The sequence below is a fragment of the Balaenoptera ricei genome, chromosome X, assembly GCF_028023285.1.
Source record: "Balaenoptera ricei isolate mBalRic1 chromosome X, mBalRic1.hap2, whole genome shotgun sequence".
In the NCBI taxonomy this organism is placed as follows: domain Eukaryota; kingdom Metazoa; phylum Chordata; class Mammalia; order Artiodactyla; family Balaenopteridae; genus Balaenoptera; species Balaenoptera ricei.
In genome coordinates, this window is record NC_082660.1 from 107,764,371 (window position 1) to 107,779,816 (window position 15,446).

At 41.9% G+C, this 15,446-nt stretch overlaps 1 protein-coding gene across 2 annotated transcripts in view; it reads right to left on the reverse strand.

Moving 5' to 3' along the window:
* The window catches only part of LAMP2 (lysosomal associated membrane protein 2), a 33,094-nt gene extending 18,465 nt beyond the window's left edge, over positions 1–14,629 (reverse strand). The window contains exons 1-3 of one of the 2 annotated variants that reach the window (XM_059910541.1): positions 14,427–14,629; positions 3,300–3,418; positions 2,394–2,610 (exon numbers count right to left, since the gene is read on the reverse strand). In XM_059910541.1, coding sequence (XP_059766524.1) covers positions 2,394–2,610; positions 3,300–3,418; positions 14,427–14,490 — 400 coding nt within the window. In that variant the 5' untranslated portion in view covers positions 14,491–14,629. The remainder of the gene's footprint in view (positions 1–2,393; positions 2,611–3,299; positions 3,419–14,426) is intronic. The other variant, XM_059910540.1, reaches the window with a different exon arrangement.
* Positions 14,630–15,446: the final 817 nt, after the last annotated feature.

Here is a 15,446-nt window from a genome sequence, read left to right on the forward strand (position 1 = left end):
AGCTCCGCCACCGCAATGAGAAGCCTGCGCACCGCAATGAAGAGTAGCCCCCGCTCACCGCAACTAGAGAAAGTCGCACGCAGCAACAAAGACCCAATGCAGCCAAAAATAAATAATAAATAAATAAATAAATTTATTTAAAAAAAGAAAAAAACCCATCATCAACAGCCTATTTAAGGAAGCCATTTAAAATCTCAAATAGTTTCAAATATTACACAGAAGCTAGCAATAAAAATTGCATCTTCCCTTGTTTAAAATAAAAGGGATGAGGGAATTCCCTGGTGGTACAGTGGTTATGACTCCACACTTTCACTGCCGAGGGCACGGGTTCAATCCCTGGTCAGGGAACTAAGATCCCACAAGCTGCACGGCGCGGCCAAAAAATAAAAAAATAAAAATAAATAAAAGGGGGGAGAGACTGGCATTAACCTTTCAGAGCCCACAGTTTTTCCATCAAATCTGTCAGATTAAACCCCATCTGCTTTTACTGCCACCCCCCTTGGTCTGGCTACTCATTACATCATCACTTGATTCCTATAACAGCCTCTTAAACTGGCATCTCTGCCTGTAGTCTTCTCACTTCCAATTAATCCTGCAGAACATTCTTTATAAACTACTGTCTCTGCTTTTGTTACATCATTCTCCTGCTTAAAAACCTAAAATGGTTCCCTGGTGCCTACCCCATCAAGCTATAAATGCTTTTCCTTGGCTTCCTAAGGCCCCCTATAATTTAGACTCACTGCACCTAGCCAAATTGATTTTCCTTCTACTACACACACAGCCTCTATTTTAATCAGGCAGCTCTCCAATTACAGCTGTGCATACTATGCTTCCCCCTGCTGGAAATATTCTGCTCAAAATTCTCCACTTATTCAAAATCTACCATTAGGCCGAGTTTCAGCTCAGGTCCTCCTTCTCTACACCAAGCTTTCTCACTCCTTCGATGCATGCTGACCTCTGCTCCTCATCAGGACCTCTTGTCCACAGGCATCCACTGATGGGCTCAGGGACGATGTACCATATGCAAAGTTTACTCTGTACTTTGAGAGGGTCTAGAGCTTTCCTCACATTGTCAGAAAAGATTTATGAACCCTCCATGCCCAAAACACAAACAATAACAAATTCACAAGGATCTCAATGCTTTCCAATTTATCCATATAACTTGGGTAAACAACTTCACTTTGTCTCTCCAACTAGTTTTTAAGCTCAGTGAAAGTTAGGGACAAATCCTAATACTAGTTCTGAAAGACAATATATGGCAGAAAGCTAAATACCAAGATATCCAATAATAAACTTGCTTTAGTTATCCTCTCAAATGAAGACATCAGTAAAAAGAAAACTAGGATTTAATTTCCAAATCTCAGTTAGTGATACCTCCCAAGTTTTACATGAGCTCATTCACTTCTGGATCTTTAAAATATGATCTTTTGATATCCCATAAATCCAAATGAATCACTCATCCCCAAGTCCAGGAAACTAAAGCCCATCTACCTGTGCTTCTGGGGTCAGGATGAAATACTACCTGTGAGAAATGCTAAGCTACTACAAACACCATGTTAATATCCCAATCTCAGTGGAGAGGGGAGAAAGGAGAGAATTATATCCCTAACAAGATTGAAATCTCCATTATCCATGCCTTCAAAATATTTTAACACACATTTCAGTTCTAGTAGTCACAACAATGGCCTAATTCCCAAAGCCTTCCCAAGTTCATTTTGACCTAAAATTCTCTCAAAATAGCAGCAAATGTTGATTTCAGTCATCTTACGTTTTGTTTTTTTTTAACTTTTTTTCCTTACCTTTTTTACTTTTCAGTCAAAATCCTACCTAAATGGTAAAAAAGATTTGAAGATGAAGTATTTCTGCTGGTATCAGGTTACTAAACTTGTACACATTTAAAATAGTTATTAGTTAAGGATTTTCTCATTCATTCAACACTTGCTGAGTGCCCACTACTGAATGAAATAAATAATAGTAGTTAAGTGCATGGAGTCTGTAAGCTCAACACACTTTGGTTCAAACACCAGCTCACGCACTTATTAGCTTGTGTGACCTTTGGGAAAGACATCTGATCTCATCAAGCCTCATTCCCTTTACCTGTAAAATTGAGATAACATCTACTTCCCAGGGTTGCTGTTAAAGATTAAGTGAGATGCTGCTGGCAACACACTTAGGATACTATTGATACATGGTACATAGTAAAGCACCAAGCAATGACAGCAAATATCCTTACTGTGTCAAACACTATGCCATGCAAGGGAATACAAAGACATGATGTTTCCATTCCAAACAGGAAGACAGACTTGCATAAGGATGGCTTTTAAATTATTTACATTTTTTTTATTATTAATAAAAAGCAAAAGAACACAACACAATCCAATTCTTAAGGTTACCTTTTTCTTTCGCATCAGGAAATGTTGTGCTATCATTAGTGTTGTAGGAAAATGAGATGCTGTCGATTGAATAAGAAGACGTCTCCTCCTCTGTAAAATTCACAATCCAGGAAAAACCAGATCCAAACTGCACTGCAATTTTGGGACCATTCTGATCATCCCCACAAGAGCTTCCATTGTACTTTGCAGCACCAAGGTCTGAAATGGTTACAGTTTTCTAAAAGAAAAAGAAATCTGGGAGTTAGGCCCAAACAGGCAGCAATGAGCACAAGCATTTCCGAGCGGGGTGCCACTGCAGTTGACTTCACACCCCCCGTGGCCAGCCTGGCCCGTCTGTGCTGACCAGTCTCATATTCTTCAGCTACACACCAGTCCCTCTGGAAAAATCCATGCAAGTCTAAAAGGAAAAGGAAAACCGGCCTGAACTTGTTATTAAGTTGATTTTTTTAAAAAATCAGATTGTAAGCAGGCAGGACCTTAACCAAAAGAAATAAGAAGGCAAAAAGGATTGAGAGGATACCCCACCCCCCCAAAGGAGACTTTAATAGCAAGCTATTAAAAAAAGGACAAGCTTTGATGTTAGTACATGTTACAAACATTACAGAAGTAGTTAGACCTGAAACACCACACAGTCTTCAGATTATCTGCCCTTAACCAACTCCAAAAAGCCTCTGAAGAACTGATGAATTATAATATTCATTCCTAAATAAATAAGTAAAATAAAAAATATTCATTCCAACACTAAATAGAATACCTTCAAGTGTACATGCTAAAATAGCTCCACAGAATTTACACGTTAAGTCAGTTAACATATGAAATCTTATTTGTATAAATGAATACAAAGGATAAAAAAAGAGTAGAAGTAAATTCCTACTATAAAACTCAAAGAAAAATAAAAATACTTACATTATGTTTGTCTGTGGTCTCATAGCGTATTGTGAAATTCATCTGCCATTTTGCATAAAGGCAAGTGGCATTTTCTGAATCTGTCAAATTAAGTTCCAATGCATAAGACGAGACAGCTCCTAGATTTATTAAAAAGAGTTAAGATTTTTAAATTGGACTACAAAAACATACATAAAATAAAAACAAGCTCTATCCAGCACTGAAGCTCAACCAGCTCTAAAATGAAACAAAGTATACATATATGGTAACTTGGCGATTATCTTTTGATCGAAATCCTGTTGATAAAGTTAGCAATACCCCTTTCCCAAAAAGTTTACTCAACATAGGATGCTTAGGTAATGGCACAGACTGGTGACATTTGCCTTTTACCTCCTAATAATCTTTTCCACACTCTGTGCCTTGCTAGTTTTGTTTTAGGCAATTATAGTTTACCTGTTAGGACTTTTGTTTTTTAAGGTAAATGAGGTGAAGGGGAAGCGTGGGAAGGGTGTTAAACTCCTACTTTTCTCAAACCAGCTGGTGGAACTTTCTCTACATAATTAATGATAGATCTGATTTCTGTGGTCTTGCTGCTTTAAATCCTGTCACAAGCTATGTGACCTATGACACTTAGAAGTCTTGGCAAACTATTTTATTCCAATGTGAAAAAATGATGATGTGGGCCAGGGCTAAGCGTGTGTACCACATGACCAACAGTACTGCAAAGGTTGTTAGATCCATAAGCAAAAGGTTAATTTTTATAAATGCAGCGTTCATCATTTTTGTTTCATAATAAAATCCAATTGATTAGAAAGCCTAATTAATCTTTTGACATGGGACTTCCCTGGTGGCGCAGTGGTTCAGAAATCCACCTGCCAATGCAGGGGACATGGGTTTGAGCCCTGGTCCAGGAAGATCCCACATGCCGCGGAGCAACTAAGCCCATGCGCCACAACTACTGAGCCTGTGCTCTAGAGCCCGCGAGCCACAACTACTGAGCCCGTGCTCCGCAGCAAGAGAAGCCACCGCAATAAGAAGCCCGTGCACCACAACGAAGAGTAGACCCCTCTCGCCGCAAGTAGAGAAAGCCTGCGCACAGCAACGAAGACTCAACACAGCCAAAACTAATAAATAAATAAATAAATAAATTTATTTATTTTATTTTTTTTAATTAATTTTATTTATTTTTGGCTGTGTTGGGTCTTCGTTTCTGTGCGAGGGCTTTCTCTAGTTGCGGCAAGCAGGGGCCACTCTTCATTGCGGTGCGCGGGCCTCTCACTATCGCGGCCTCTCTTGTTGTGGAGCACAGGCTCCAGACGCGCAGGCTCAGTAGTTGTGGCTCACGGGCCTAGCTGCTCCGCGGCATGTGGGATCTTCCCAGACCAGGGCTCGAACCCGTGTCCCCTGCATTGGCAGGCAGATTCTCAACCACTGCACCACCAGGGAAGCCCAAATAAATAAATAAATTTATTTTTTAAAAAATCTTTTGACATGGACTTAAAGTTCCTTCCTACATTCTCAACCTGCTACCTCTCTTTTAGCAGAGAAACCTTTCAGGGACAGAAAAGCCTTGGGACTTTTCAGCTAACTTGACTCTGATCTTCTACAATAGGTTAAACATGGGGACATTACCTATTACATTGAAGAGCCCAAGAACTCAAAATACGATACGCCAGCAAACTCAGCAACAGCAGAAATGATGGGCCATCATCTAAGGATTTTCTTCACTGTCTCACGCATATACCCAAGGGGTGAGCTGTTTCCTGTTAAGATAGCTGCATAGCCTTGAATGATACCTGAGCACACCTGCGTCACCTACAAGTGGGGACACGCTCTAGACTACAGAGAATAAAGTCCTAAGAGGAATACCAAGAAGGCGTGCCTCAGCAACAGCTTTCAAGCTGTACACAAAGCTCTCGTCATGCTCTGCATGCTCCGGAGACCGGGCTGCCTCGCCAAGCCTGAATCTGATATGCTAAAGCTTGTGGTTGCTGACAATGCCTAAATGTATCGGCTAAGGCTCCAATAAGACCTTGTGAGGCCCAAGTAGGTTTTACAGGCTTTCTTTTCTCAGAACAATCTGTAATGGAGCTGGCATCATTGATCCAAGGCTACCCTGCAGTGGTGTTGAGAACTGCAGCTTAGAATTCTTCTAATCACCTGGAGGCCTGCTTTCCATACACAGTCTCTCTTGGTCTTGTTTAAAGTCCCTCGTTTTAACATATTCTCTTTGTGAATATTCAAAGCATTCAAAACTATCAGAAACAACCAAGAAAAGCCTGGCATGTATTAATCATTTTCTTTCCAAAGATATTAGAGTAACAGACAAAACAGTGTAAAACAATGATTAGTATCAACATGTGCCGGGGTGAACTCCGCCCTATGGAGTAGAAGGCACAGGTTGTGGTTCACATTTGCCACTACATTAATATCAAAACAGCCTACTTGCCAACCCATAAATGAGAACTGAGAAATGCCCCGAGGGTCCAAAACATTCTGTTCTCATGCCTTCATAGCCCTTCTCGCTGTGAGAGCTATGCCTTCACAGGGCTTCCCTGGCATCCCGGTCTACATCTCCAACTGCACAGGGGCCACTTTTACTCAATGCCTATCACCTCAAACTCAACAATTCCACAATGAAAATCTACTCTTCGACTTCCTCCAAACGGAGCCCGCCTTCTCAGCCTCACTGGCTCGAAAGGAAAGGCAGGACCTTGTACCGACACTCAGGCTCAAAAGGTTTTGGGAATTAGCTTCTACTTCATTCTCTTCGTTAAGTCCTATTGATTTTTTTCCCTTCAAATTCCCTCTGAAATCCAATCCTTTGCCTTTTATTTCTATTCCAACTCCACCACCACACCCCTAACTTGCTACAGATACCTCCTAGCTACCCCTAGAACTGCTGTCAGATTAATGGTCCTTAAATACCTCTTCCTGGGGCTTCCTTGGTGGCACAGTGGTTAAGAATCCACCTGCCAGTGCAGGGGACACAGGTTCAAGCCCTGGTCCAGGAAGATCTCACATGCTGTGGAGCAACTAAGCCCATGCACCACAACTACTGAGCCTGTGCTCTAGGGCCCGTGAGCCACAACTACTGAGCCCGTGCGCCGCAACTACTGAAGCCCGCGTGCCTAGAGCCCGTGCTCCACAACAAGAGAAGCCACTGCAATGAGAAGCCACTGCAATGAGGAGCTCACACACCGCAACGAAGGGTAGCCCCCGCTCGCCACAACTAGAGAAAGCCCACGCGCAGCAACAAAGACCCAACACAGCCAAAAATAAAAATAAATAAAATAAATAAATTAAAAAAAAAAAAAGAATCCACCTGCCAATGCAGGGGACAGGGGTTCGAGCCCTGGTCCGGGAAGATCCCACATGCCGCGGAGCAACTAAGCCCATGCGCCACAACTACTGAGATCTGCGTGCCTGGAGCCTGTGCTCCACAACAAGAGAGGCCACTGCAATGAGAAGCCTGCACACCATAACGAACCGCAACTAGAGAAAGCCCGTGCATAGCAACGAAGACCCAACACAGCCAAAAATAAATATAATAAAAACTTTTTTTTAAATTAAAAATTAAAATTAAATACCTCTTCTCTCAGGATACTTTCTTGATCAAAACCTTTTACTGGCTCCAAAATTCCCACATTAAATTTAAATTCCTCTGCCTGACTTTCAAAGTAATCTTTAATCTTGTCCCACCCTATTCCTTCAACTTCTCTCAAGCCATGTTCCCAGAACACACCCTTTAATTTGCCTGAACTTGTTCCCCTGGACCCATTCGCCATGCTCTAGTCAACCTCCCAGGCTTCTACTGCTCCTAACATTTGAAATCTACTTGTTCACCTCAGGAGGGATTTCACTCTTTCTCCCTGTCCCAATATCTGAAACACCCGCCACCCTGCCTTTTTGTTACAATTTCTGGCAAATATCCCCACCCACTACAACAGCTGAAAACGTTAGATACTTGCTTTCCCAGCCTCCCTTGTGGTAAGGATGGCACTTACTTATACTAGGCTCCATCCAGCAAAGGCATCCACCCCAGATTCTGAATAAGAGGGCGGTGAAATGCAGCCAAGAAGGGAACTATCACACTCAGATGGAAGTAGCTACAGCAGGATCAGGGTCCCAGGCAACAAGGCCAGAACAGCTAGTGGCAGTGGCCAGCAGTGCAAGCCGCAGGTTAAAGCTTGGCGATGGCAGTGCAGTTCAGTGGCGTGAGTTGGGGTACTGAACTAGGCTTTGGGGTATATAGTCAAGAGCTCCAGTAATTCTGAGTTACCTAATGAACATATTTTTATAAAGTAAAAATTTACTGATGTGTTACACACAGAAAAGTACACAGCATACATTCGGAAGGGATTTAAAGTGCACAAAGTATACAGCTCAAATAATTTTCACAAACTGAACCCGCTTGTGTCAGGAAACATTGTGTCAGGAACATTCCAAGTACTCTTCAAAGTCCCCCTGTTCCCCCTTCCAGTTACGATTTCCCTCCTAAGGGCGGCCGCCATCCTGTCTTCTAACAGTACAGTTTACTTTTGCCTGTTTTTCAACTTGATGTAAATGAAATCATTCACTATGCTCTCTTTTGTATCTGGCTTCTTTCACTCAATATTATGTCTGTGAGATTCACCCATGCTGTTGTGTGTAACTGCAGTTTGTCATTTCTCTCTGTGTATAGCCTTCTTTCACTGCTTGTCTATGCTACTGCTGATGGGCATTTGGATAGTTTCCAGTTTGGTTCTATTACAAATGGACACATCGGTGAACACAGGTGAACACAGGAGTATGTGTATCTATTAGGTATGTGTCTAGGAATGAAATTGCAGGGTCAAAGGGTATGCACATGTCCCAATATCTTTTTAATAAATTCCTTTTCTGCTTAAAAAAAAAACAATGAGATTTTATTTCTGTTGCTTACAATTAAGAACCCAGACTGATAGGCTGTCCACTTTTCAGCAGCCATTTTCTCCATAAAGATTTCCTTGACTACAAAAGCCCTCAAGGAGCAGTCATAGTGCATAGCCCCACACTTGAGTGTATTTTACACTATCATGAATTATTCATTTATTTTATGCCTGTAAATCCTGTCTCCCCTACTGTCATAAGCTCCAAAACAACAGTTTTCAACTGTTACTTCGCAACAAACTGATGTGCCATAGTAAATTATAGTATACAGCAAGTAATTTGTTAACTAATAAAAAAGTAACAAAGTCCATGAATGAATGATATACATGGGTAGATTCAAGATTCCCTTTTGATAAGGTCTCTGCCACTCATTTGAATTTCAATATGCTCCCTTAAACAGATGATCTTATCTATGCCACAGCCCATAGGAGTGTGTCTTTTATATGAATGTCATCCATCACAAATGTCATGGTGGGGGAGACCATGTTTATTACTTCCCTCTATCTCCTATCATTCCTAGTAGTGCTGAATACATATTAGATTCTCAATAAATACTGATTGATTAGATCAAGGTGAAAATACCATGCAATAACGACCCAGAACACAGCTTAATCTAATTACAGGAAGAGCCTTTAGCTCTTCCAAATCATGAACCCAACCTATCAGGCTTCTGGATACTCCCTCAACCCCCATGTCCATTTTTTGCAATAAATTTTGACATGAATTTCAAGCTAGGAATAATCCTTCTCCCAGAAATTAAGTTTATGGTTGAAACATTTACACTTCGGTAAAAAAATCTCCAGCAAGCCATTTTCATCCATATTGAAGTGTTTGATTTTCGAATAGCCAAACCATTTTTGTCTAAAAGGCTTTATGACATTAAAAAACCACAGCTGAATATATCCTAGAGTGTGTAATTATAGAGCTGACAGTTTATTCTCCAAAGAGAAGAAAAAGGCAAAATCAACTTTCTCAAATTCAAATATCCTCTTAATCTTGTTTCCAAAGAGATCATTTATAGGTTCTTTTAGAACTCAGAACAAACTCTGTTCTCCAAGCATAGCACGCTGCAAAAAGTGGCTGGGTTTTTATAAGTCTATTTGACCCAAAGTGTAGTTGAAAAATATACATTTGTAAACAATATGGGGGTGGGGTGGGAACATAATACTAGTGGTAAAACAAAACCAATAAAAAACAAACAATGATCTAAGAGGCAATATAATGGGACGATTAAGAGTCCCATCACTGGCACTGAAGAGCTAGAATTCAAATCAGGCAGTCCAATTTACTAGCTGTGAGACTCTGGGCAAGTTAACCTTGCTAAGAATTGTAGTGTGTACTTCTCCAATACATTCTTCGAAAGCATGAAAGCCCTTCAGAGCTAAGAGAACTCTGCCAAGCAAGTTAGAGATTCCAGCTTAAAAGTTTCCCTTCTAGTAAACACAGCACCTAAAGGGATCCTTCCCAAATTTTAGGTATGTCTACTTTCATCATACTTAGTTATGGACTCTTGTCCTCAAACTCATCAATTCAGAATGAGGTTGAGCAAAGGGTCTTAAAAACAAAAAACAAAACAAGCCAAAAAAAAAATCAGGACATAGGCAACAATATCTATTTACTCTTTCTTTTCAACTCATAGGTCTGTTAAGTCAAATTGACTGTTCCTCAATTCCTAATATAAGTACAATTACCGCTTCGGTTTCTGATACTCTGGATTTCTGGTAAATCTCTTAAAAAATAAAAGTAATAATAGATTTTAAGCTATGAAATAATTTTTTTAAGGTCAGAGAGTGGGTAAGGAAATAAGACTCAACACCATTCAACTAATGGAAAGGGCTTATTGCTGAGTGCTGTTTGGCAGACCTCCAGAATTCTTTTGCAATGCACAGCAGGATACCAACAAGTACTTATAAAGTACACTTTTGGATCTGATGGGATTTCTGATCATTTTAACCTGAAATTATGATTGAAATGCTTTTGTCACTATAGGAGGAAGAGCAGTCTTCCTGCACCATGGAGCACCGAAGTCAGCTATAATGCTGTGAAATAATCCTTGATCACAAATTCCACTCGATAATATAGGGGAAGAAAGCTGCACTCATGGGGAATATGTGAATATCTATAAATCCTATCAGGTGTGATAACCAATGACTAATGGATGAATAATAAGCCTGTCCTTTCAAGTATCTTTATTAAAGCTAGAATAATTTCAGCAAAATCTTGAAATCAAAGTTATCAGTGGTAAGGCTACAGAAAAATCTCAATGCTTACTTTCTTGCTTTTTGATCACCTCCAAAAGAGAGAGATTGGTTCTTTGTGGAAACCTTATTCTCCTTTTCACCTAGGACTTCCTAGCTCCCCAGGTGAACCTCCACTACTATGTAGGTGTATGTGAAGGGGTACAGGTAAGATATTAGCATTATTGTATGGGATTATAGTTTAATAAGTTACTATCTGTACTGCTTAGCACTGATCTTGAAGTTCTCCAACAGAAAACACACACAAAATATCTTGCAAGACCTAATTTAAGGTTCACAGAAGAAAAAGGAGACCGAGTTGGTCTAGTTCACCGTTATATCCCCAGTGCCCACCAATGAAGACCCTCAACAAAAATTTACTGAGAGGTAACCATGTGCCACCTGGCCCTGTGCTAGGGAGGCAATGGGAAGTAACAGTACAGAAGACAGTCTCCACTCTCAGAGACTAAGACCACAGGGGAGACTTGACTACTACTGGGGGAAAAAAAGAGTGGGAAATAGGCTAGCCTAATAACCTAAGAGTTTGGGAAAGACAAGATTTACTCCTATTCCTCCAAATAAGTCACCTGGCTGGCCTCCTTCCAACACTCAGGTCTCTGCTCAAATGTCACCCAACAATGAAGGCCTTCTGACCACAAAATGTCAAGGAGGGTCAACCCCACCACCCACTGCCTATCGTCTGCTCTTCTTCCTCATTACCTGCCTCATTTTCTTCACAGTGCTTATCACTGAAATTCTATTATTTACCTTTTGGGCTGTCTTCCCCCACTAAAATGTAAGCTCCATGAGAGCAGGAACCTGATCTGTCTTCTCCATTGCTCTATCTATCCCTTTCACCTAGTGGCTGGTACACAAAAGCCATTCCTTAAACAACTGTGGAAAGGCGGGACTCCGACCAGTGAAGTACACACTCAGGACACTTATATCAGGTTTTTTCCCACCCAGAAAAGCCTCAACCCTATAAAAACCAGATGTCAGACTAGTTACAGGAATCAATAACCACAGAAATCTGAAATCTATGATGTCACAAAGGGAACATAAGCAGTGATGCTAGGAAAAGTTTTTCATCCACTACTCTCTTTGTAATGCCTCTATACAGCTTTTCTTCATAAAGTTCTCTAGTCAGTTATAATTCATTCAAATAAATACCAGCATAGCTTAATCTCTGTGAAAAAGACCAATACATAGGCTCTGAGAATTCTTTTCTATATTTACTCTAGAGCAACTATTTTTAAAAGCTACCTGCTGCAGCTGGGATAGTGTTACAAAGTTACAAAGTGAAAACGGCCCAGCTGGAAGCTAATGAGACCATAAATTCAGGAACAGATCCTCCCTTCGTTGGTACCCTCTGCAGTAGTCAGGAACAGCATGAAATTCATAGCAGGTACTTTACAAATATTTATTGACTTTTCAAAAAACTATTCTTGGTATCCATTTTGATATATAAAAGTAACGCAAAACCCACCAAGCAACTGAAGAATTGCTAAATTCTTAAGGAAAAAAAAAAAAACACATGGAAGGAGTTTGAGCTCCACATTGAACCAATAGCTGGGAGCAAAAGCAGCTGTAGAGAAAAGGGAGTTTCCATTTCATCCTGGTACCTTTGACAAATCTGACCTACCTACATTATTAACTTTTGCTTCTCCAAACCCTGTTCTGAACTTGAAAGTGGAGGGAATCAATCTTGGAAATCTTCCAAGAGAATGAATCTAGTTAGTCCCAATCAATAAATGGCAAATGAGCAGATGAGCTGATGGGTTCTTTTATGTGCTTCTTTTTGCCTGTTTATTTTCTGCAATGAGCAAGCACTGCTTTTGTAAACACAAAACAAAAAAAAGCTTTCATTAAAAAAAAAATTTAATGACATGAAAGCCAACAAGACAATGATTATTTTTTTTCACTTTCTCTAAACAATAACAGTGTTGTTTGTGCAGATCCAATTGGCAGTGAACTACTGATTACCAGATGCCTTGGTCAGATGTGTTCTAGTCACTCATAAGGTGCTTTTCGTTGTAAACAATCCTCTCTTAGGGTCACTTGGCCCTCAGTGAGTACTTCACAGGGGAGTTAAGGCTTCAAACTGTGTTTGAGCAAAGCCTCTGTGGCCCACTTTCAAGAAGGGCTACAGAAGAGTTTCCTGCACTATGTGCACAGCTGGACTCTCTTTTGGCATCAGGACCCCTTTACTTTATCCACTGAAGACCTCAAAGAGCTTTGGTTTATGTGAGTTACATCTATTGGTATTTGCTGTACTAGAAATTAAAACTAAGAAGTGAATAAAACACATCAGACCCATGAGAGTGGTGATGTCATCACACATTCATTCTATAGCCTCTGGAAAACTCCACTGTACTGATGAGAGGATGAAAGTGAAAAAGACAAATGTCTTAATATTATTCTAGAAATAGTTTTGATCTGACAGAACCCCCTCTCCCTGGAAAGATCCTTGAGAATCACTAGATTAGATCATCAAGACCCCTTCCAACGCCATGGCTCTGGAGCGAGATTTCTCATCTTTTGGCACTACTGACGTTTTGAGGTGGATAATCCTTTGTCGGGGGTGGGGGAGTGCTGTCCTGTGCATTGTGGGATGTTTAGAAGCACCCCTGGCCTCTTACCACTAGATGCCAAAAGCAATCCCCAATTGTGATAACCAAAAATGTCTCCAGATATTGCCGAATGTCCCCTGGTTGAGAATCCACCATTCCAGGGTGTTGATTTTATTCTACTGAAACGTGAATTACAAAATGTGCACCTCTCACTGCCTTCTCAGGCCCCTAATATATCTACTTTCTCTCTATTCCCATCTGGATCTGTTCCTTCTCTTCTTTTAATAGTTCACAAACAGCAAGAGTCAGTGGTAGCAACAAGCGCAGGATTTATCAGTTCAGGAAGAGGTATTCTGGTCAAAGTTCACCTTCCAGGCATTAAAAGGCCTCAGGGACCCAATGCTTGGGGGTGGGGTGCACATAGCACCATCAGCCAACATTCAGCCAGTCATTCTTAGGACCTGGTAACAACCCAATCCTTAGGAAATTACCTACCCTCCTCCTCCGAAAACGAGGTAATAGGCCAGTTGTGTGAGAGGGAAGAAGAAATGGAGCTTCTGAAGGCAAAGAGGCAGTATTCAAGACTCAGATATACCACCCGTCTAAAACCTCAACATCTGGGGACTTTTTTGTCAGGGTCTAGCTGGGAGGAAGTAACAAAACTGGTAAAAAAAAAAAAAACCCACGATGTCCTCAGCACCTCCAAGTCAGATATTCACTCCCCACCAAAGTTCCTACTCATCCCTTTTAGTCTCCAGAGGCTGGGTCCAAGTTTTCTCCCCTGGAAACTGCCCCAGCCACCTTAGATCCCTTCCCCATCAGAACTCCAAGTACCAAACTCCAATCCATCATCATTTTTCACCTCTTTAATCACCCTTCCTTCACAGCGTCAAATTCCTACCCCCCGCCACCCAAGCCTCTCACTGCCCCTCAGAATCTACTCGTATCTGTTCCCCCCACTTACCCCAAGCTTTTCTCCACGCAGGCAGTCTCTTCCCTCAGTTTTCTCTCCCGCCCTACAGTTTTCCACCATCTTCAAAACTCTTGCCTGATACTAGGACCAGGACTCTAAATGTCTATGCCACCCCAGATTCTGCACGTACCGCCCCCTCCTATGCTCATCACTCCTTAGTATCTCCCCCAAGTTACTCTTTCTAACCCGATGCGCTCCACTCCTCTCTCTTCCCTACCTCCTCCCTCGGCGTCCACCCCCCCTTACTTGCCCCGTTATGGACCCTTCTCCCCTGCCATCCCTCGGTCGGGCCTTCTCTAGGTCATCGCTCGTCACCTCGGGCCAAGCGCTGAGGCCCAGTGTCAGTCGTTCAGCTTCTCAACCCCCTCTCCTCGGACCAGTCTTTCAGGTTGTGGCCTCTGAACTGGGCGCCCCGGGCCCAGGCTCAGGGACTAAGCAGGAGGGCCCGACAACTCACCCAGGACGAGGCAGAGCAGAAGGAGCCCGAAGCCCGGAACCGGGGCGAGGCGGAAGCACACCATGATCCCGCAGAGCAGGCTGCTGCGGCGACAACTGCAGCGACAGCAGAGAAAAGCCTCGCGGAACCGGGGCAAGAGCACCGCTGACCACCGACCACAACGCTGCAAAACCCAGGACTCGGCGCTTCAGCGCCGGTCATAAGACCAGGGGCGGGACTCTTTCTTGCCTTCACCCAATCACCGCGTTTGAAAGCGGCCGGGGTGGGGGGGGGGTGATGCAGGGCCCGGTGGGCGGGGTGACCACGCCCTGGCTTTTTGGTTCACACTCATTCTTACGCTCCTAGGAGATGGGCGCGGACGGCCGTTTCTAAGGCTAAAGAGAAACGAACTTTTTTTTTGGGGGGGGGGATAGATAGTAGAGATTATTTCAGTTCCGACTCCTTGAGGAAGGAGAGAATACTTTTGCTGGAGTAAAAATGGTTGCTAGGCATCGCAACGTAATACCTACAAAAATAATACATGATTATTCTCCAAACACTGTTGCCCATGCAGTTCATGTCATTAAAAGGACAAGGGAGCTAGAGGGTGATACAGAGTCACTGAACGCCAGAGCACGGTTTGGCCTTGAAGTTCACCTAGTTACAACACCCTGTTTTTCAGATGGGGAAACTGAACTCAGAAAGAGGAAGAGTCTTATTTCAAAATAGAAAGAAAGAAAATGAGGAAGAGAGAAATAAAATAGAAGGACAAAGGGAAAAAAACGAAGATCATCCATATTCCTACTACACAGAGAGACTATTATCTATCTGTCCATCCTTCAGGTTGTTTTTCTTCTGCCTATACACATGTAAATATTCTTGAATTAGAATTCATACTAAACATACTATTTGGTATAGCTGACAATTGGACGGATGAAACCTAAAATATTCAACAAACGAAAGCATTCAAAAACTATAAAAATCTCAAGTTGGGATAAAGCACTGATTCTCAAATAGTAGTTTCCAAAAGAATTATCTGGG